Raw genomic sequence first — 21448 nt, 5'->3', positions numbered from 1 at the left:
GTATTTTGTAGGCTACCTTCTAACTGTTCAATGGGGTCATGGTCTGTTGAAACTTCGGACAAAGTACATTAAAAATCGCCTGTTCCTTCTTGCATTTCCCAAAGCAGGGATAGGTGGAGCTACATATGGACTAGCGGATGCACGGGAGGAATCCATCAGGTGCATTTCAGCAGTTTTATCTGTACGTGCAATCCATTGCTTGAGATTGTTTAGGGTAGTTGCCCTTAGACGCCATGGACTTTTGATAGCATTTAGTTTTTTAGCTTATTCAATTTAATGGGTTGCCATTGGTTTTAATAACATGACCTGCCACAGGTTCCCAAATCCAGACAGCACTACTGTGAGAATATCTTAAAATGCTACTCTGTCATATTTTATGTGGCCATGCACATTAGTGAGTGGCTGTAGGAGGTAGATTGTAGGATAACACGTCTATATTCAACTACAGTTATTGGGGCCCGCTTATTGTTTTACTATACTATTTCTAATGCTCCTATGTTATTTTGTTTAAAGAGAATACACATATATAAATAAAAAGTAAAATAATATTCTTTATGTGTTTCTGTGTTTATGAGTATAAGGAGGCAACACATTGTAAGTGTAAATGCTTGTTTATACCATTATGCAGGGAATCGTTTGATGCTATGTAATGTCAACCACTTACACAAGGATTGGTTTCCAGATGTTCTGTGGGTCGGCCCATGACAAGTTTGGTTTACAGTAGTCAACCTCTCATATGAAAAAAGAATGCACCCCCCCAGCAATGAGGAATCTAATTTGATCTCTCTTCTGCGTGACATGAGTTCATATTTGTATACTCTCCAATGTACTCACAACTCAGATGTATGTCTTTTGTAGCAGGAATCAAATGAGATTAATGTGAAGTTGACCAACACTGGTCTCTTCAACAATGTGACAGTGCACTGCCAGTCCATACTAAGATGGGATTTGCCCAGTGAAAGCCAAAGGCAGAACAAAATGAACATTCCTTCACCACCCAAAGTGTTGCAGATAATATTGAACAGTCAATAGAAGACACTAGTGGTCATCCCAGGCATGCAAGAGGGGGAGCAGGAGTGGAAGTCAGTGGGGTTCAGATTTAGGACAGCATCATATGGAGTGCTTGGCGGTCGAGTCTGGCCCTGGCTCTATAAATGCTGACAAACGGACCGCTTCAAAGGTTTTACCATCTCAAGATTCTCATGACATCACCATTGATTCAATTGATTCCATTATTTACCCTATGGGGTCAAAGGTCTGCGAGCAAGACTCTGCATCTCGGGGGCTGATGACATCCTTTTACTCAATTGAAGTCTTTCTGGCCCTAGTTGTTAGTACACGTTCAAAGGAATGGAGTGGTGGCCCAGGGCTTGACCATAATGGACAAGTGGAGGCCTTGGACCTAAGCTTGGAAAGCAAACAAGGAAATGTTGTAGCTCCATTCCCAGAACTCAACCTGCTCAATGAACCCAAGTATGGGGAACAAACAGACATTCCAAGTAAGCCTGCACAAGAGGGAGACAGATTGGTTGCTGAGGAGACTACAAGAGACCATGGAGCAGTCCGAGCGAATGCAGCTAAAAGTCCCCAGTCAGTCCACACTCGCAACAATCAACTTTGTACCATGGCCCAATTGTTGACTGTCTAGGGCAAAGATGGATGAACTCCTGAATTCGTTTTCACAAATATTGGGCTCATCACTCCTGCAAGGGGGAAATGCCATTACGACCATGCCTGGGTAACAACCAGGTGCTGGCCTCACATTCTCCGCAAATCACTTGTTCATCACTAGTGGGGTCTACTGGCTTTTGACCCTCTGGGGGGGGTAAATTGTCCTAGCACTACCATGGATTCAACTGGTCATCTTGATAGCAGGGCACAGGGTGTGACCCGTGACACAAGCACCAATATAACCACTATCGCTTCACTTGGGTACTGAGCCCACAGATCAAGATATCGCCCAGATTATTCATGTTCCTATTAAGGAACCGATCCAAGACTGTAAGATTGCCTTGAGTTATCAGGCACCTATCGCTGATAACCCAGCAGAATTAGAACCAAAGGTACATGACCGACAACCTAATACTGACCACTTGGCTGCACTGAATGTTGTACAATGACAACTTGCACGGTTTGGAGGTCATGATGAAAGATCTAGCGCGAGTGGTGGTAGGCTCCATAAGGGAAGAGCTAATCCAAGATCAAATCTTGCTGGAGAAAAGTCTGGATCTGATGAATGACTTAGTGAACTAAGGTAGGTTAATCTATGACAAAATCACAGTTGATCAGAGTAGCAGCATTGAAGCTAAACAGAATTCCTTGAAGCGCACAATAGTAGGAGGCAACGATCTGACGGGAAACTGCAAAGTCATTGAAATGGTTAAATCTAAAAAGACCACTCAACAAAAGGACCAGAGTGACAGTGGACACTAGGGCGGGGGCATGGGGGCCCAGGCCCCTCTTCTGAAATCGTGTCCCGCTCTTGAATTCCCCCACAGTGGCGTACCGAGCAGGGGGAAGGGAGGGCAAGCTGGCTGCCCCCACAAGGGCTCTTTTGAGAGCCAGACTGGGATATTTGTCAGTGGGACACCTCTCCCGTGCAGCACCTCAATGAGGGTGCCCAATGGGAAAGGTGTCCCACTGGCAGACCAATGTGCGCTGAGCAATTCCTGCTCAGCATGCTCATTGTCCTGGCAGCAGAACACCTTACCTTTCAGAATGGGAGAGGTGTCCCGCTGCCAGGACAATGTCCCAAGGAGCTCCGGGCAGCAGAGGGACTCTCATGTTGCTCTGTGTCAACAGAGCATTTCTATGTGAGCCATTCAGCACTGTTGGGAGGGGGGAGGAGGAGGTGGACTATTAGCATGGACTTTTGTCCCTTTAGAAATGTGAATGGGAGGGAGTGATCAGAAGTGAGAAGGGTGCAAAATGTTGCACGCTTTATGAAATTACTATGGCTTTAAAACCCAAGGGGGATTTGTTAGGGTTAAAATAATCTACATAATGCTATTGTGACTTTACATGCAGGATGGGGAGAATAAAACTAAAGCCACACTTTTATTGCTCAACATATTTCTATGACAATGTATATAGTGTATAGTTAGTTTACTTTGAAAGGATCGTTTTTTTATGTAGTATGGTTTGCTTCAAAGGCGTTGCCATAAATAAAGTATTATTTAGCACATGAGATGCAAAGCAAAACCTTAATAAATATCTATATCAACTAAACCTGGGAAGATTTACTCAGTTGCTTAAATTGTCCATATCCCGGTTACACCATTTAAACAAAGTGTGTGATCCTGGGCAAATCATTTAATCGCACTGTGTCTTATCTGCAGCTCTGTGAGTGATTCACTTCATAGCTTATGTTCATAGATCATGTTTTTATTTAAAAAAGCCTTATGACTATGGAGTTGCTCCACATATATTAATAGTGACATTTAGGTATTTTGCACCAGACAGTTATTTGCTACCTTTGGCTTACTTATGGCAACTTATTCTAAAGTCACTTCCATGGTGCCTCCAAGTATCAAAGACTGATGATGCTCCATGTGAAGTCCATTTCTGTGAAGTCATTTCGGTTGGTGCAATCCATATGCAAATTAGGAGGGTTGCATTTTTTCCCCCAGAGTGCCTGGACAGAGCTCTAATAGATGACTTTCCTGAATCTGTAATGATTGTACAGTTTTATTTTAGTTGTTGTGTTGAAATGCTATCTGCCATTAATGTTACCAAAATATTAGATTGAGGTAAGGGGTGGGTGGTTTGGTGGTGGGAATGAGACTGTATGGAATTGCACGCACTGCATTTGGGGGGAAAAGTAGCAGAACATTTTTCATGGCTCGCTACCCCCCCCTTGCAATGCTGGATACTCGCCTCCCCCCTACCTGGGCTACTCTCTCTGCAGTGCTGCCTGGCGTCTGCCCGCACAGCACCCACATATGGTCGCAATACACAGGGCCACAATGCTGCCTCTGGGGCCTGCTACCGGGCACGACAAATGCAGTGAAGAACGCTCCATAAAGATGCACACAGGATAGTGGCACAGGGCTGAGGGACAGCAGTCAGGGTCCAGGGCTTGCCGTTGCTACTGCATGTGTGCGCAATCATGCACAGCTAGGTGAAAAGGCAAGCCCTTCCGCCTGCCCTGCCTGAGGGATTGAGGGCACAGTGAAAAAAGACCCCAATTTCAATTTCAATAATCGGGCCTGCCCGGCCACCGATTGTTGATATCCAAATTGGGGTCTTGGTGGGTAGCTCGCCCCTGACATGAGTTTTCCGGCTAAGCTCCCAGCTTCGCTAGGGGAAGTAGGGGGCTCAGTGAACTAATCTGCTGTCCTCCTTTCCCCAGCCGTCACTTGTGCATTTGTTACCTTTTGTTCAGCCTGTTTTCTTTCTTCTGGCCTGAAAAGCATACACATTGCCCTTTTATAGGCAGCCCCCCTCCTTGCATCTGTGGCCCCCATCTGTGCCCCCCCCCAAAATTGTATTCCTTGAAACGCCACTGCAGACAGAAAAGGAACAGCCACAGGTTGTTTAGGTGAGTGAAGGGGAATGTAATGGCCAGGTTAAATCATCTGGAGCGCCACGCCCTAGCCTGCATGCCCTGGCAAATCCGTGGACTTCCTAGACTTTGGCGGAGGCCCAGGATCCTACTTGTATTTTGCAACCAACCCGTGCTCCATTAAGTCACCATCTGCTAGCCCTAGTAAAGGGTCGCAGGACTCCAGCACAAGTACGCAATTCAATCAGATGGAAAGCTGGAGAAGGCAGAATCTCATCTGCACTTTCAAAGGATGCTTTCAAGGCAACAAGAATGCCTACAGAAGGAGACTCGATAAAATACTTCAACAGCAACTGGGCATTATTGGGAGCAGAAATCAGATGTTACTACTATTACTTATATTGTCTGATTGCATGTAATCTGGCGGATGCCGTTTACTGCAAATTCAGGTTATGTTGCTCCTCTGGGCTAAGTGGAGCTAATGGGCAAGAATGCCCTGGTTCTAGAGAGAGCTTTGAATGGTCCATAGAGACTGGAACTGTCCTCACAGTCAAGGGATCTGGTTTATAAAGGTGTGAATGTTTCCATCCAGCAGAAGGGGGTCTGGTAGTGGTTAGACCCTCACAACAGCACCTAAGAATACTCTTGTGGAATATAGCGGGATTAAAAAGAAAGGTTAAGGATCCTGAGTTTCTTGCCTTCATATCCTCTTTTGAGGTACTATTATTCAGGAGACTTGGGAACTAACCTTGATTGAACTTGCAAACTTTCATTGGATTCACATTCTTCAATATAAGGCTTGGTGACTGGGCGTGTCACAGGAAGTAGACCTTACACGTGGTATACCACCGTCAAATATGATGGATGGTCTACATCCAAAGCGGGCACATTTTTTCTTAAGAAACTGATGAAAAGCGGACTTTGCACAGTTAATGGGAGGTTGCTATTGGACATCCTTGGTCAGTACACATACATTTCTTTACAACAGTTCGGGGCCGGCGCGAGTAATACTGTTAAGCACGCCGAGATAGAAGGGATTAACCCATGACTTCTACATAATAGATTTCCGGATTTATTGATATATGCACGGATAGGCCCTTAAAAGAGTGTTTGTTTTGATAAAGGCCCTTGGGAGGCTGAAACACGTGTCAACATTATTCGAGGGGCAAGGAGAGCAAATTAATAAATAAATTTGCTTGAATATCATTCGCAACAAGAGTGGACAATACATTCTGTGTAAACTGCATTTTGAGTGGCGCAGTCAAAGTGTGCTTTAAACAACAAACTCTATTTATACCAAGGGAAGGAGGGGGTTGGTCCTTCCCAAGCCTAAAGCACACAAGCGCGACACATGTCTGACAAGGAACACTAATCAGGTCGCCATTATAAGTCAGCTGCAACCATAACTAAACCCCAAACACCGTAAATACATTTCTTTACAGTACCTGCATTCGATTGGCACTTTCTATATGATTTAAGGATTGGGAAAAGTCCTGAGAGTGACCATGACCCTCTTATACTGTCAGTTTTCTATGACTATAAACACATATTAGAATCCCAGATTCATCCTGGAAAATCTAATTCTACCCAGAGGAAACCTATAAAATGGGAAAATACAGATAGGGAAAAACGCTCCAACAAACTAATTAGTGCATGTCTCAGCTCCATATAAATATGCCCCAGTTGCTCTGAGACTGATTTGGTGCAATTGCAATCATTTCATATAATAGAAACTACTTGGCTGCTCCTAACTTCTGTCATCAGGCCCACCCAAAGCAACACTAATTATCCTACCAACCAGGATTTCAGGAAAATGAAAACTAGGCCTTTGGAAATCATTACGGAACCATGCAGAAATGAAGCTGGCTTGGCCAAGATGAGACAGCTTCACAAAGGCACATTTAAAAAAGCCAATGGTCTTTAAAAAAAAAGATATGTCAACGGATGAAAGCTACTGCAAAAATGTGAACAAAAGTGAATTTTGACAGATTGTTGTTTTGTCTCAGCTCACGCAACACAGGAGACATGAGTGCTCATGTAACCAGAGGTAACGTGGTGAGGAGAGAGGTGCAAACAAGGTTAGTTTAGTGCTGCCACCCTGTGTGTGCAGTCATCCTTGTGTTCAGAGTCAATATTTGTATGGGAGGCCAGATGGCTGATGCTACATTGGCGATGAGGGTGGGAACCATACCCTTCCCACAGCTTAGCATCATGCCCAATGTGTGTCACCCCTGCATGGGGGACACAAGGTTATGCACAGGTGAACGTCTACGCCTGCTGTTTGGCACCCTTTTACAGTGATCCTCTGGCGTGGGGAAGCGAGCAGAGGCTGCAGCGTGGCTGAGTGGGGCCATGTACCGGGAAGCGACAGAGGAGAGTGAGCGGCTCTCAACATCAAGGGAGAGAGGCGGCGTATGCTCACGCCCCCACATGGTGACTACCTCGGCAGACCACTGAGATCACATGGGCATCGCCATTGCAGGTACCGCAGCAGCGCAGTGCCAAGGGCAGGCTAGGAAGGGGACACCAGAAGCAGCTCCAGTAGGCCATGGCACTCGTAGCATCCAGAAGGTGCGCCCAGAACAAGGAGCAGATGGCTGAAGTATTGCGAAAAGAATATGTTCATGAACAAAGAATAATCAAGGCAAGAAAGGCAGTGCGGCACCTCTGTGGAGGGATATAATTGCACTGGATCTGTGCATATTCTTTTTGTGGATTATCTGTGATTCTAGATATTGTGTGTATGCATAAAGAGCCGAGGGGATTACAGAAGGGACATTAAATGTCTGATGTGATGGGAGGAAATAACCCAAGACAGCACAGTAGCATTCTGAGAAACCCATAAAAGTGCAATTGATTGAGCAACAGGATGGAGGGTCGAGATCAAGCACAGGCAACCCCAGGCCCAGTGCCAGGCGGGCTGGCACAGCAACTAGCATAACAGGTGGGCGCTTGTTCCCTATACCCACGCTGCTCCCTTTTGATATGACTGGTCAAATCTAGGGCCCAGATGGTCTAGATGGATCAGGGAGTTCGATGTATACCTAGGCAACCTAGTTCCCCAAGATGACAAGCAAATAAAAGGGCTCCTCACGCTCACAGCTGGCCCTGAAGTGATAGACATTATTTTCGAACTACCTGAATATGTAGACTACACCTATCAAGTGCATTCTTAATGAACATTTTGCCATCCATAAAAATGTTGATTACGAGCGTCACATCTTCCACACAGCGATACAGATGGAAGGTGAAACGATGGACACATGTATAACAAGAGTGAGGTCCAAGGTCAGAAACTGTGATTTTCACTGCTACTCCAACGAGGAGGCAAGCCGCTCACTGCCGGATGCCTCTCTGTGACATTCAAGAAGAAACTATTGCAGAAGACACACTCTGGCGGAAATACTGGTGTTGGCAAGAACCACCATAGCGCTGAAGCACCAAGAATCAGCGTTAAGCAAGCTGCAGATAACACCCACAGCGGCAATAAAAGAGGAATCAGTGAACAAGCTTGCAGCTCATGCCACACTGGTGAGAGAAGTAACAATATTATTAGACGGGGGAGTCCTCTTTTTTGTTAATGGGGGTCTTGTGGATGAGGACCAGAACTTTAAAACACCAACAGATTCCACATAAAGCTACCCCACTTTTACACACCTTGGGCGTGGGTACTCAGAGTCAGGTGCATCTATGGTTGTTAGACATTGCTACAACCACAGGGTCAGTAAACAATTTTAGCACATTTTATTAAAAAACATAGTTTAAAACACTCAAATGTAAAAATCACAGATTGGGTGGATTGTCCAAAGTACACATACAAAAGCCACTTTCAAGACAATTATTGATGTCATCTGTTTTATGTTACTTGAGAACAATATCGATTGATGTGGTGCTAGTAGCACACGTGAGAGAAACATTAAGTCTTAATTTTGAAAATGGCTCTCTCTCTTAAGTGTCAACACACTGTTGTGTTTCTGGCTAAAAGAGGACACGTTTATAGATAGTTCTGTTCCACTTTTCTGTGCTTCTTTTAGTCCCTCTTCAGCACACAATAAAACATTGATGGGGGTTAGGGTGCTTCAGGCTGCTCTCAGTTCACAATCATATACACCCCGGACGCTTTAATTACTTTGCTGTGTGTAAAGTTGTATCAAAGAGGGCTTTGTTCAGTGAGCCCGTCACGCTGACTGTATTTATTACAGATCTTAATAATCGTCTGCCAAGTATTTCCTCGTGGCGATTTTTGCCCAGAGTTCACAATTGTTAAGCGCACCTTGAGATGTAATCTCTATCTGGTGGCGTGTGTTGTTAATGGAACAGTCAACAGCTTTAGGAGTCGGCTGTTTATTTTCCCTTGCGTCTATGGAAATAACAGAAATGTGGGGACCCCCCTTATAACTTTGTCCCCCCCTTAACGAAACCTCACCAAACTTTGCAGACACGATCTGACGGGGCCATATACCTTTTCTGCAACGTTTGGTAAATTCATCCATGAGGGGCAAAGTCATAAGCCACCCAAAAAGTGTTCTTCCTATGGGTTGAGCAACTTAACCATAACTACAGGGCTGCTACTTCAGGCCCTGTAATGTGTATGAAGTTGTATAGTGCCTTTTATGATGGTTTTAACCTTCAAAATAATATGAATTTATTCATTCATTATCAGGCTGTGAAGAGGGCTGTACAATTCCCCATGGGTCAACTTGACAAATACAAATCTGGCGTCATTCTCAAGGAAGAAAGAATGGCAAATGGTGCCTTACTTCAACACCCAAGTTAAACTTTCTGAATAGATCTTTGTTAGATTATGGTTTGACTTTCGAGTGATGCAAGAGGGGGAAATGTTACCAGATGAATCCATGTCACGGGAGACACCCTATCCCAGTTACTAAAGTTTTCTTTACTCCATTATGTACCACTAGTATGAGAACTTGTGTAACAACCCTTTGTTTCATAGTCCACTGCCACTAAATTCTTGAGCGTATTTGGCTCTCAGTGTATCATCTTCCAATATAAACCTAATCTTCTTCTGAGTATTAGTGGAAGACATTCCACGTGCCATTCAAAGGTAATCAACGGGCAGACTACAAGTCTTTTTTGTAACAGCCCAAAAATAAAATATTTGGATACTTTTTAAAAAAGTGTTTGTTTCAGACAGCATTTAGTAACATGCAACATTAGAACAGGAGATGTCATTTCTACATGAGTGTGTATATGTGAGAAGGATTGTATGAAAAATCAGAAGTGCAAGTGGATTCACTATTGGATGTTGGCGACCTTCATGGATTGTGTGGCTGCCAGAATGTTTAAATGACTGTAAACCTTTGATTGGTGGTTAGGGTTTCAGGGCTGTTACTATCACCACAGCTTCCCATACATATGGAGAGCTGTGTCTAGGTATTTAAAATCATATATCTGGAAACCATTCAATATGTTTGTTTCATTGGGAAGCAACTGGATGCAAATGAAACACTGGATCAGGGTAGCACCAAGCTACTGATTTTTTCTAAGAAATAAAATGAGGTCTTTTTGAAAAATAAAAGCATGACTTATTTATATAATGTCCAACTGGCTATCATGAATTTATGTATATATGTATGGATGTATGTCGTATCTATAAGATATATAAAGGGAACACCTAGCGGGGAACACATAGAGAGCTGTACAAATGGTGTGTACTGTTATATGAAAGATGCAAGGATAGCAGGGGATCTGGTATATGTGGGGGGGGGTGGGGTTGGGGAGTACTCCAGAGGAGAAGAAAGGATTGAGTGGGGCGATCAGTGATTGCCAAGATGGTATTTGAAAAGTAGGGTCTTCAGGGCTTTCCCTAAGTGTAAGATGGAAGGGGCAGTCTTATCCTGTATTGGTAACCGGTTCCAGAGACAGGGTGTATAGTAGGAAAAGGCCTATTTCTTGTTTTTCCCCTCTTGCAGTTCTTTGTTTGTAACCTGGCGATGTGTCAGCTTTTGGTGGTGCACTGGCCTCTGGCGATGGCAAATTTCCCAATCAAGTTGACTGCTGTTTTGGTTGTGACTGCTTTGTGGTTGATGCAGGCATTCTTGGTGATGGTGTGACGTGGTCACATTTTCTTAGTTCTGTATTGAGACGTTCTGCAGTATGAGGGGCCAATATGACATCTGGGAGTCCTGCGATTAGGATGTTGCCAGTGTCCAGGTGGGAGATGGCCAGACCTTGGACACTTGTTCTGGAATTCAGTTTGGTATTGTAAACTGCAGTTTCTCCCTCTCTTCCTCTCTCCCACCTCCTTCTCTTTGTGCTATCCCTTCATGGTGCTTTGAATCTCCCCTATCTTCTCTAGCTGCTATTCTATCACCCATCCTATCCCTCTGTCGAAGTCTGGAAGAAAAAAGTTCAAGAAGGATCTCCTGGTCTCCAATCAAGGCCTGCCCATCGCTGACACCTATGTCAACGCTTCCTCCGGGCAGACTGTCACCGACATCCTCTTTGTCATTCCCTCCCCAGACCTTTCAATTCCCCATATGGTCTCAGTGCTCTCCCCTTTCTCTTCCTCACCCATTAATGGTGGCACCCGTCGGGAAGTACTCTTGGCATCCTTCCTCTCCTCTAGGCCCATCGTGAATGTCTACCGAAATGGCGCTGTCATGGTCCAGGCCTCTTAGCAGCCCAACCCCCTCCTTCTTGATAGGTGTCTTCCATATCTCATCAACTTCCTCCCTTCTCCTTCCACTCCTCCTTCTGCCACCCCTCTTGCCCATCTGCAACCTCGGACGAGTTTACCCCTCCTTGGAAATCCTTAAAATGTGGCTACCTGCTCTACTTAGCTACCTTCAACTTGCGCTCTGCCGTCAAACACTCCTCTGACATCTGCCACCTCCTTGAAGACCATAACCTTGACATTCTCGTTCCCACCAAGACGTGGTTCATGGCCAGCTCTGTCACAAGTTTTGACACTCTCCTCCCAGAAGGCTACAAAGTCTCTAAGCACAGGCCTAACCAGTCCAGGGACAGAGTGGCCCTGATTCTCCCTGAATGGATCCCTGCTACTATCTGATGAACTATTCCTTGCTTTCATGGTCATCTATCGCCCTGCACAGCTTGTTTCTTCCTTTTGCATTGACCTTGACTCCCTTCCTGGTTCCCTTGTTTTTTCTGACTTTCCTTTACTTCTATTGGGTGACTTTAACTTGCACCTTTCTTCATCTAATTCTGCAGCCCCTTTCTGATGTATTCTTAACTCGTATTGCCTTCTGCAAATTCACACTCTCCCTTCTCATATCTCTGGTTCCTCACTGAAGCTTATTTTCTCTATATTCCCTATTTCCACTTCAGTCTTGGCTCCACTTTTCTACCTCTATGATTACTTTCTTCTTTCCTTTTCTGCTTTACTCTCCTCTTCTCACCCTTCCCACCCATCATCCACTTCTTTCCAACATGATCTTCACCAGTTTCATGTTTTCTCCTTCTCTTCTGCTCTTACCTCTCTTTTACCCTGAGTTGATTAGTTTGCTTCTCTCCCTACTGACACTGCCTTGTTTCTTCATACTTCTAGTATTGCAGGTATCCGTGATCTCCTCTATCCTGCTTGTGCCTTCTCTCCCTCCCACAGACTATATCAGTCCTGGATGACCCCCCCTCTCTCTGCACAGTCTGTCGTAATTTACACAGGACTGAACAGCGCTTGCGTAAATCCAGGGCTACCTCTGACTTTGATTCTTTCTATGATTCTCTGCTTCTTTCTGCAAAACAGCTATACTTTAATACTCTCTACGATTATTTTTCTTCCAACCCCCATCACTTTTTCCTGAACTTAAATCGTATCCTTCGCCCTCCCTCTTCTGACCCAGCTACTCTTTCTCCTCTCTCTGCTACTGAGTTTCCTCAAAAATGTCTCTTCTTCGTTCCTCTATTACCTTTTCTTCTGTCTTACCCTGCTCTGGCTCAAGAGAAACGGGTACTCCCTATTTTTTCTTCACAGGGGGTCAATCTTGTAACATGGGAGAGAAATCTGATACATAACAAACAACAAAATTGACTACCCCTCTCTTTGTCCCAACTCTGTAGTCCAGGGCGGTATAACGCGCATCTCACGGGGTGCCTAAAGGCTCTGTTTTTGACCCTCTATTGTTCTTTCTCTCTATCTATAGACCACTCATCTTGCCTCAATGATCTCGCCTTTCGGCATTTCCTATCATCTTTACACTGATGACTCCCAATTTGTTCTTTCTTTTTCTTCTTTCACTGATTCTATCCATGCCTCTCTTTCGGCTGGTCTGCTTTCTATCCAATCCTGGATGCCTGACAACTATTTGCACCTCTGTCCTTTTAAGACAAGGTTTATTTTCTTCCCTGCCTCTATGATCCCTCCTCGTGCCATCCTTCTTCTATATCTTTTCCTCTCTGTATTCCTCCCTCCACTCGCAATTGGTTGTAATCTTCGATTCCTCCCTCTCTTTCAATTTCTATATCTCGTCTGTCAATCAGTCTTGTTGCTTCCAAATTTGTAATATTCGTAAGGGCTGTTCTTACTTTTGATGCCACTTAGGTACTTATTGCCTCTTTAGTTTTCTCAAATCTATTTTATTGTTCTAGTCTTCTTATCGGTCTCCCCCTTTGTCAGCTTGCACCCCTTTGATCTATCTATCACTTTTCAGTTTGATTCTATAGCGGACTTTCTCCTTGGGAATATATTTCTTCGGCTCAGCACTCTTTACGTTGGTTATCTTTTGAATCTCATCTTCTTTTCAATTTTCTCTGCAATGTCTTTTAATGTCTCCGCGGCCTTGGCCCCCCCGCCCCCCCCTTACGTTTCATCCCTTATCTTGTTCTACTTCTCTCCTTGCACTCTCCGGTCTCAGTCTCTTTTGCTTCTCTCTGTCCCCAGGCCTCCATGTACACCCTTCCTTCCATTTTCTCTCTTTCTCTTTGCTAGCCCCTAAGCACTGGAATGTTCTTGCCCTATCTGTCTGCTCCTTGTCTTCAATTGATGCTCTTATAATTTGTTCCACATTGCTTCTTTTGTTCGGGACTTAGGCGTTAAGCGCAATAAAAAAACAATAAAAGTACAGATATAAAATTACCATCAAATGGTTTTGGGATGTGCTATTCTGTGGCTGATGTTATAGGGAAAGTTACTCCTATTATGCCGTGTGAGTATGGCATACATCGACATAATTAATGCAGCATAATGATAAACTTATAAGGGACATAATGAATAGGGCCCTTCTACAGAAACAAAATGCTAAGGCACTTGGTGGTATTTGGAATGTAAACATGTCTTTTCATTTTCACTTTTATTGCCCCAGGAAACAGAAGAATAGTGATGGACCCAGCTTTGAGACAATTTCTGCTAGTGGTTTGAATGCAGCACTCGCCCATTACAGGTAGAGTATTGGACATGTCTTATTTAAGTTTCTGAAATATTCACTGGTGTACTGTTAACATGTAGTAATATTTTGTGTAACTCTCTCTTTTTGTGTATTGCTGCATTTACCATTGGCATGGCCTCTTGGCGGCTTGGGTCCTAGAAATAAAAAGATTAGGTAATAGAGGGTTAGCAAGTGCAGAGGGGGCAGAGGTTTCTTTAATGTTATCTTTGCAAGGTAAGCAGATGTTGTATTAGTGCCAGCATGCTGGTGTATGTGTGCTTTGTGTGTGGTGTGCATAGAGATTTGGCTGTGTGTTGGTTATAAGAAAGCTTGTGCCCATCTCCTGCATAACGGTTGGATATGTGAGGTGGCAAGCGTTGGTTGTTGTAGTGAGTTGCAGGAAATGGCTTTTCGGGCCTATCCGGGTAGTGGGCTGCTAGGGAGTCGGTTGAGGCGGTAGCCTGCACGTCCACTATCCCCCTGGTCTGGTATTGAGTACAGCACAGTTTCCTGGAGGGGGGTTGGGCGTTCAAAGTCTCAGACTTTCCATCTGCAACCCAAATGAGGGCGGGGCAAATGCCCATTACTACTGTTATAAATCCTGAGAAAGTCAAGGGCTATCAGGCACCTGTTGGGAATTTAGAGGAGCCCACGGTCAATGAGTGATCTGTTATGAAAGCTGAGAAAACCAAGTTCCAATAAAGACTTTCTGTAAATCCTGAGAAAGCGAAGGTCCGAGAGGGTCCTTCTATGAATCCTGAGAAACCCAGGGTTCAGGTTGGGCCAGCAAAAACCTAAGAGAGCCCTGGAGAGTGAAGTGAAGGCAGAGAGGCCTGTGGGAAGGGCCACACTGTAATGAACTAGTACAATACACTCTCCCGTGGAAACCTTCTGTTTAGCTTTAAGAATAGGGTTTGACTTTTGGAAATTAGGTTTTAGGAACTCTTATTTGGGCCATATCCTTGGAACAGTTGTGTTATCAGCTCAGGGTTCAATAGAGGCTAAAGGTCTTGTTACGATTAGAGTTAGACCTGTGTGTTGACCATCAACTCTGAAAACATTGTTGTTTTGGGACTAGTGCCTCATGAAGAGAGAAGGAATGGCAAGAATAGGTTATTTGAGTTGTAAATTCCTGAGCACCATTAACCTTTACGATAATCACTATTATTTCTATTACAATCCCTAGTACCTATAGCCGTTGATCCATCCTCCACAGAAATTTAATTTCTTATAAAGTCTTTGAGTTGCCCATATGGTAGAGTTGAGGAGTTCAGTAATTTCTTAATTTGTGTGTAGCTTTTTACATGGATTCATAGAGGTAGGTGAAGGGTGCTTTTACTGAGATTAAAGGATGTCACTTAGAGTATCAGGTGTAGCAGTATCGGTTTGCAGCAGAACAGAAGTGCGTATTCCAATTTGTCATCATACAGCAAAGGTTGTGGACTCTACGTTAAACACCTCCCTTGGGCCAGTGCTTGTGTCTATAGCACATAATCAGTTAATTGCAAGTTAGGATGGCATGGCGTATCACTGTAAAGCGTGAGCTAGACCTTTTCATGAGCAATTGGATAGTTCTAACATGTGTATTGGGATGAGGCGCATCACAGGGATCCTTGCAGATCTTGACACAGCCTAATGCAAGAGGAAGCAGTACAGAATAACACACTTAAACACTATTATCCTACATCCTATAACTTAACGTTGCACAGTTCAGCTTTTCCACTTTCATGCGGCATGATAGGTCTGTGCGGGCCTCATGGAATACCGTGCGTGGCAATAAGTGAACGTGAGTTTACTGAGCGTGAATTTGCTGTTGGTCAGCAGGAAGTGGTGGGGAAGTGCTTGGTTGGAATAGTGCTTTTAGTAAAGAAGGAAGGATGGTTGTTTGTTTTGGGCTGAGCATTCAGTGGCATAGGCCTATTAGTGCTGTGTGATGAGTAAGTAATTTGCTCTTCGAAATGTTATCTTATAGTTAGTTTTCTACATTTGGCTATGGCATCCATTTGTGTGAGTTCTTTGTTGCAGCATCGTTTTTGAGAGTACTCAGTTGAGATTTCCTCTTCTGATTCCACCTGCTTATAGTGTTTGGCTTTTCTTGTAAGTATTTATGGTTTGGGTGCTTTTTTGAAGGAGACCTCTTTCCTGCAGGATTCAGATTCTTATGGGATGTGAGTTCCGTCGTTTAGTCATTATAAAGGCAAAAGAGGGCCCTTCTTGTTGTTTTCTGTTGCACAGTGTTACCAGGAATAAGGACACTTTGGAGGCTAAGTGGCCTCCTTGGTTCATAGTGATGGATTTTAATTTTAATGAAATTCATCCCCTTTCCCTGGATTGCACATTATGCATTGGGCTGTACATATTACCATGACATCGTTTCGGTATCTGAATGGTAGCCAGTGGAGTTCTGGGAGTGTTGGTGTTGTGTGTTTCCTCTCATCTAGTCTCAGTAGTAGTCTTGCAGCTATATTTTTTACTCTCTGAAGCTGTCTCAAGAGATATTTGGGAAGCCATAGGTAGACGAGGTTTGCACAGTCCAGCCTTGAGAGAGCCAAGGATATGGGCCATAGTCCTTTATGGGGAATTCAAGAAAGGCATTTTATACTTTACTGATTTTTATTTTTAGTTTATTTGTTATTTTTTGGGTCCATTGTGACGTGGTTGTTCATCAGGATTCCCAAGTTCTTGACTATTTTTGTTGTTTGATGGCACATACCCATTTTGCACAGAAACACAAAAATCTTATCATCCATTCAGTCCCTTCAGATATAGACCCAAATATAATTTATAAAATATGCTTAGGAAATGAATTCAAGTGTTAAGGAGAACAACAGAATATTAATGGAACAGGAAGCCAATACAGAGAAAAACGCAAAAACAAAGATTATACTTAATTATCTATATATGATTCTAAATCTCTATTAACTGAAAAGAATCACCATCTTTAGAGCACATGTTAACTTTTCATTATCAATGGATGTTGGTGATAGGGTGAATTTCTGGAAAAGGCTTAAAAAACTCCAGATTGATGAGCAACACCCATCCAATCGTATACATTTAGATGTACATTACACTCAGCATGTCAGAGAGGAGACACAGAAAGACATTTCATCACATTCTTCATCATTCAGGTGAATCTCAAGGTTGCATTGTTGCTCAATCATCATCTGACTTTCATTCAAGTAATATGTACAGTACTTTTTTATCTTCAACAAATGATGGCCTAATGATTAACACGTTTACATTTCCTCTTTCACTTTATCGGGGTATCTCATTGATCATCTTAACAACTATAAATGTTTTACAAAACAGTTGTAATTTCTCGGATGATATTGGATAGCAAAGTACTTCACAATCAATGGAAAACAGAAATATTGAACATAATTGCTAATACATATCGTGTTTGTATTGGAAAATCTGTGCATTTGTATTGCTTAGTTGATTTAGTTTTATCCAACAGCTTGTACTCATCTTTTCCATAGGCATGGTCATTTTGGTTCATATATATTTTGTTATTTCAACAACTTGTTTGTTTCTACCCAGTGTTACATTAGGGTCATTTCACTGTCCCGAGGAAGCACACATAGCTTGAAAGGGATTGGCCAATGCATAGCTGTTTCATGAAATATTCCTTTTTCATCATCCTCCAGTGCGTCTCATCATCAAGTGCTTTCAGTTTATGGAATTCATTTACTGACGTTAGTTATGAAGGAGATCATGGATCACACTTACACCAAAAGTGAGCCTCACTAGCACACCATTACCTGACTTGTGGGAAAGGGCATTTGCCTGGTACTGCCTCCAATGACGGTACCGGCACCGGTCACGTTCAATGGGGACTTACCGGTGTAGTCCGACCCTGGCGGGACCGGTAAGTCCCCATTGAACATTCCATTCCCCATTCCCATTTGAGCCCCCATAGTGCTCAATGGGAATGGGGAAGTTGCTAATAACGGTACTGCAATTTACGGTACCGTTATTAGCTCTGAAGTCCCTTAACTGGTCCCGTCCATAACGCCTGGTTAGACCAGGTGTTAAAGGAGGGACCCGCTAAGGGACCTCGTAGTAGGGCGGTAAGGGATTACCAGCACCGGTCTCCTTAACAGTGCCCAGTAGCCCTTACCGCCCTACTCGGAATGAGGCACAGTGTGTTTAATATCAGTGTTTAGAAGAATACCATCATACAATAAACAATTATAGTTCATATTGTAACATCCAATTTGTTATTTCTTGTGCATGAATGTGACCCAATAGAAACTATCTTGGGATTTTGCTGTTAAATTGAGAAATCACTGACAAATGAGAAACAAACGGAACGCTTACAGTACATTGGTAATATATAAATTCCCTTTTTCAGAGAAGCTTTCTCTGAAAAAAGTCTATCTGTAGCGTGCACGGAACTATGTGCCTCATTACGAGTTGGATTGTAAATCTGGCAGTAATTCTGCCGGACATGATAACCATTACTGCCATGGTGTCCGGCAGAATTACCACCACACTATGAGCGGACATGTACGTGCACCAACAATTGGCAAGAATAACCAAATAGTCATTTTGCTGGCGGAACTCACATAAAGCGGATAATCACATGCCGCAAATGGGAAGATCAGCAGCGTCCATCTTTAAAAACACAATCCACTCAAAATTACCATTTTGGAAGTGCCATCCGAATCTGAAACCCTAGAAAAAGATGACACGGGGCAAATCAAAAGCTAAGATGCCTGAAAAGCAACTTTGAAAGTCAAAATTCACTGAGGCGGAGCTCACTGTGCCCACTAAGAAGTAGAGGCCCATGCAGACGAGCTACATGAGGCACAAAATCGCCCACCAGAGGTAAAAGGACATATGGAGCGAGATTCGGGACATAGTGGCGGCCCTGAGGACAGTGCCACGGGACTGTGAGGACCTCAGGAAAAGGTGGAATTAACTACAATCCAGATTCCACACCCAAGTAGCTAACAACTGAGGGAGACAGCAGCTACCGGAGGAGGTACAGTGGAGACACTGCAACCAACACATTGGGAGCAGACTGTGAGCAGCATATCCCACATGGCAGGCGTGGAGGGAGTATGATCGGCAGAGATCGGAGCTGGCAGCAAGGAAGACCCTGGTGAGTACTTGATTAGCTCATGGGTGCATTTCCCACTATCCCCAATTAAATGTTATCCAATACACTTGCGGTCACCATGCAAAGCAATGCACAAGCACAATGAACAAAACCAACACCATTAAACTGTATATCAGGAGACATGGCAGGGGATTACCCACAAAAAGCCCCACCATAGAGCAGAAGGAGAACCTTAATGTAGGGCATTATCAGAATAAAAGTCAAAAGCAAGTATCCTGGAGTGACAGTGAATCACGAAGTACATAACCAACCACTGGTGGCAGTAGGTACCACACCCATGTGTACACAACTCATGTCAGCCAAAAAGCCCTCCCCAGTAAACGCATAGTGCAAATCCACCAGATGCTGTTGGCCAGCCCCCACAGAGAACATGTTTCTTTAGTTGATTTAGAATGTGAGGGAAGGAAATAGGTTTCTGACATGACGGTGGACCATTTACTTTTGACAAGACCTCCAGACAGAGTCCTTAGTTTATTTGAGGCTTGGAAACCCCTCTTAGAAATAGGGACAGTTAGGGGTTTATTTTGGTTTGAAATAAAAGTCTATAATCCACAACATACCACCTGTTTGTCAGACTCCGACTTCTTCACCCTACGAAATAAACATCAACCTGGTCACTTGTAAAACTACCCACCAACATTTTCATAGGTAAGAAGAGTAAGAATAAGATCAAGAACCAGAAGAGTGGTAGTATTATCAGCGCCCTGACATTGCTACTGCAAACATTTCTGGGAATGGATGTATAGCACACTCTTTCATTATTATTTTCTGGTATTTTAACACTATTAGAATTGTTAGTTTTATGATTATTACATCTGTGACCATCTTTTTATTTTATGTATGACCAGTTGTGTGTAATTGAAGAGGTAATGATTGTACATATATATAGTAGATTGAATGATTTATGTCTATTTTTGTGTAGAGTTTTTTGTGTAAAGTTCAGCTTTTGGACTAATTCACAATAAAATTATTATTAATAATTTTCTTGTAGCTGACTGCTAATCTGCATCAAACTACACCCATAAACATTATCACAAGGAATCTTATGCCATGTTCCAAGTCTCCCAACAGGCACACAAGAAAAGCAGGAGGCCAAGGAAGGGCCCAGCACATCTGCTACTTCTGCTCTGTTAAGGATTTCAAGCAGGCAATACACCTGGTTCTCGCCTAGCATGTAATGCACAGATGAAAAACTTTTTTATTGTGTCTATTGGTTCAATATTCTGAGTGATATACCACTCATATCACACCCTTCTCAAAATACCCCCAGGTCACAGTGGACCAGGAATCTGGCTGCTTGGTAAAAGTAATTATTTATTCATGATTAAAATTCAAATCACACATACGTTTTAATATATGGGGCAGCAATCACCAATGTGGTGACAATACAAATCAGAAGGTAATAAGGCAATTGAATTCACTTATAGCAATACAGAAGATAAAACACAGGGAAAAGAACAGTTTTGGCTTGTGAACAGATAGCGCTTAGGTTAAGATTTCCCCCTGCAAAGTTCTTAATTCACACATGAGCAATTCTACACAGATGTCAGTAAGTAGCAGGTATTCAGAAATGTAGAACAGTGTATAGGATTTGAATACAATCTTCCCTCCCCAAAGAAGAGAGAAAAACATTTTTGGCACTTTTACACTTTTGAAATGACAGTTGAAAATGGCTTTGTAAAACAATGAAAAGTGTGCAAAAATCCTTAAATTGATATCAATTCCTATGGAAGCAACACTGAACAGGTCCTAACAAACATAAGCTACAAGATGAGCAACAGTACACACTTAAAATCAGAATGGAAGTTTGGAAATACTTTGAATGGGAAAACACACGTGGAAAACTTTTGCAAAAATTTGAATTCCCGCCTAATTTTCGCTCTGCGATTTTTAATAAAAACGGGTCAAAGACACTGTTTGTGGGTTTTAGTTATGGATGTAGCTACAGGTCTTAGGTTTAAGTGAGAGTTGAAATTAAGTCTCTAGCTATAGAATTGAAGAAGTTATGCAAGTTTGAATGAGAGGTGTTTTTGAAAATAAAGGCATGAAAATGAAAACAGAAAGAAGTTTTTACAATGACAATTATACTCTAAATTAGGGTATTCAGGCTGGTTACCAGTTTGAAAAACAGTACGCTCCAGAGTGGTCCATGGAAACCAACCCAGCACCTCTGTGTCCGCCTTGGAAGACTCTGTCGGAATACCCGTGGGATGATTTTAAGGTTTTGGGATTTCACAAGACAAAAAGATTTTAAGAAATTATTACTAGCACAAGGAATCAAAGCAAGGTTTCAAAACTGGTGTGACACTATTAAAAGTTCTTAATTTAAGAGAGGATGGGGTGAGATTGGGGTAGGACAAGGCAAATATACTATGGGTGACTATGATTCCTGTTTATACTTACAGTCCACTGTAAATTAAGATTGGACCGTCAGGTTCTGGTCATCACGGATCAGGTCCACAGGCAGAAGGG

General features: G+C 43.1%; 1 protein-coding gene across 2 annotated transcripts in view; it reads left to right on the top strand.

Moving 5' to 3' along the window:
* LOC138481081 (xaa-Pro aminopeptidase 2-like) overlaps positions 1-21448 on the top strand; it is a 633999-nt gene that overhangs the window by 469792 nt on the left and 142759 nt on the right. For both annotated transcript variants that reach the window (XM_069612976.1, XM_069612977.1), the window contains one exon: positions 13789-13866. In XM_069612976.1, coding sequence (XP_069469077.1) covers positions 13789-13866 — 78 coding nt within the window. The remainder of the gene's footprint in view (positions 1-13788; positions 13867-21448) is intronic.

This window comes from Ambystoma mexicanum, chromosome 5p (genome assembly GCF_040938575.1).
Source record: "Ambystoma mexicanum isolate Mex_15411 chromosome 5p, UKY_AmexF1_1, whole genome shotgun sequence".
Lineage (NCBI taxonomy): Eukaryota > Metazoa > Chordata > Amphibia > Caudata > Ambystomatidae > Ambystoma > Ambystoma mexicanum.
This window is presented reverse-complemented; position numbering and strand designations above follow the sequence as displayed.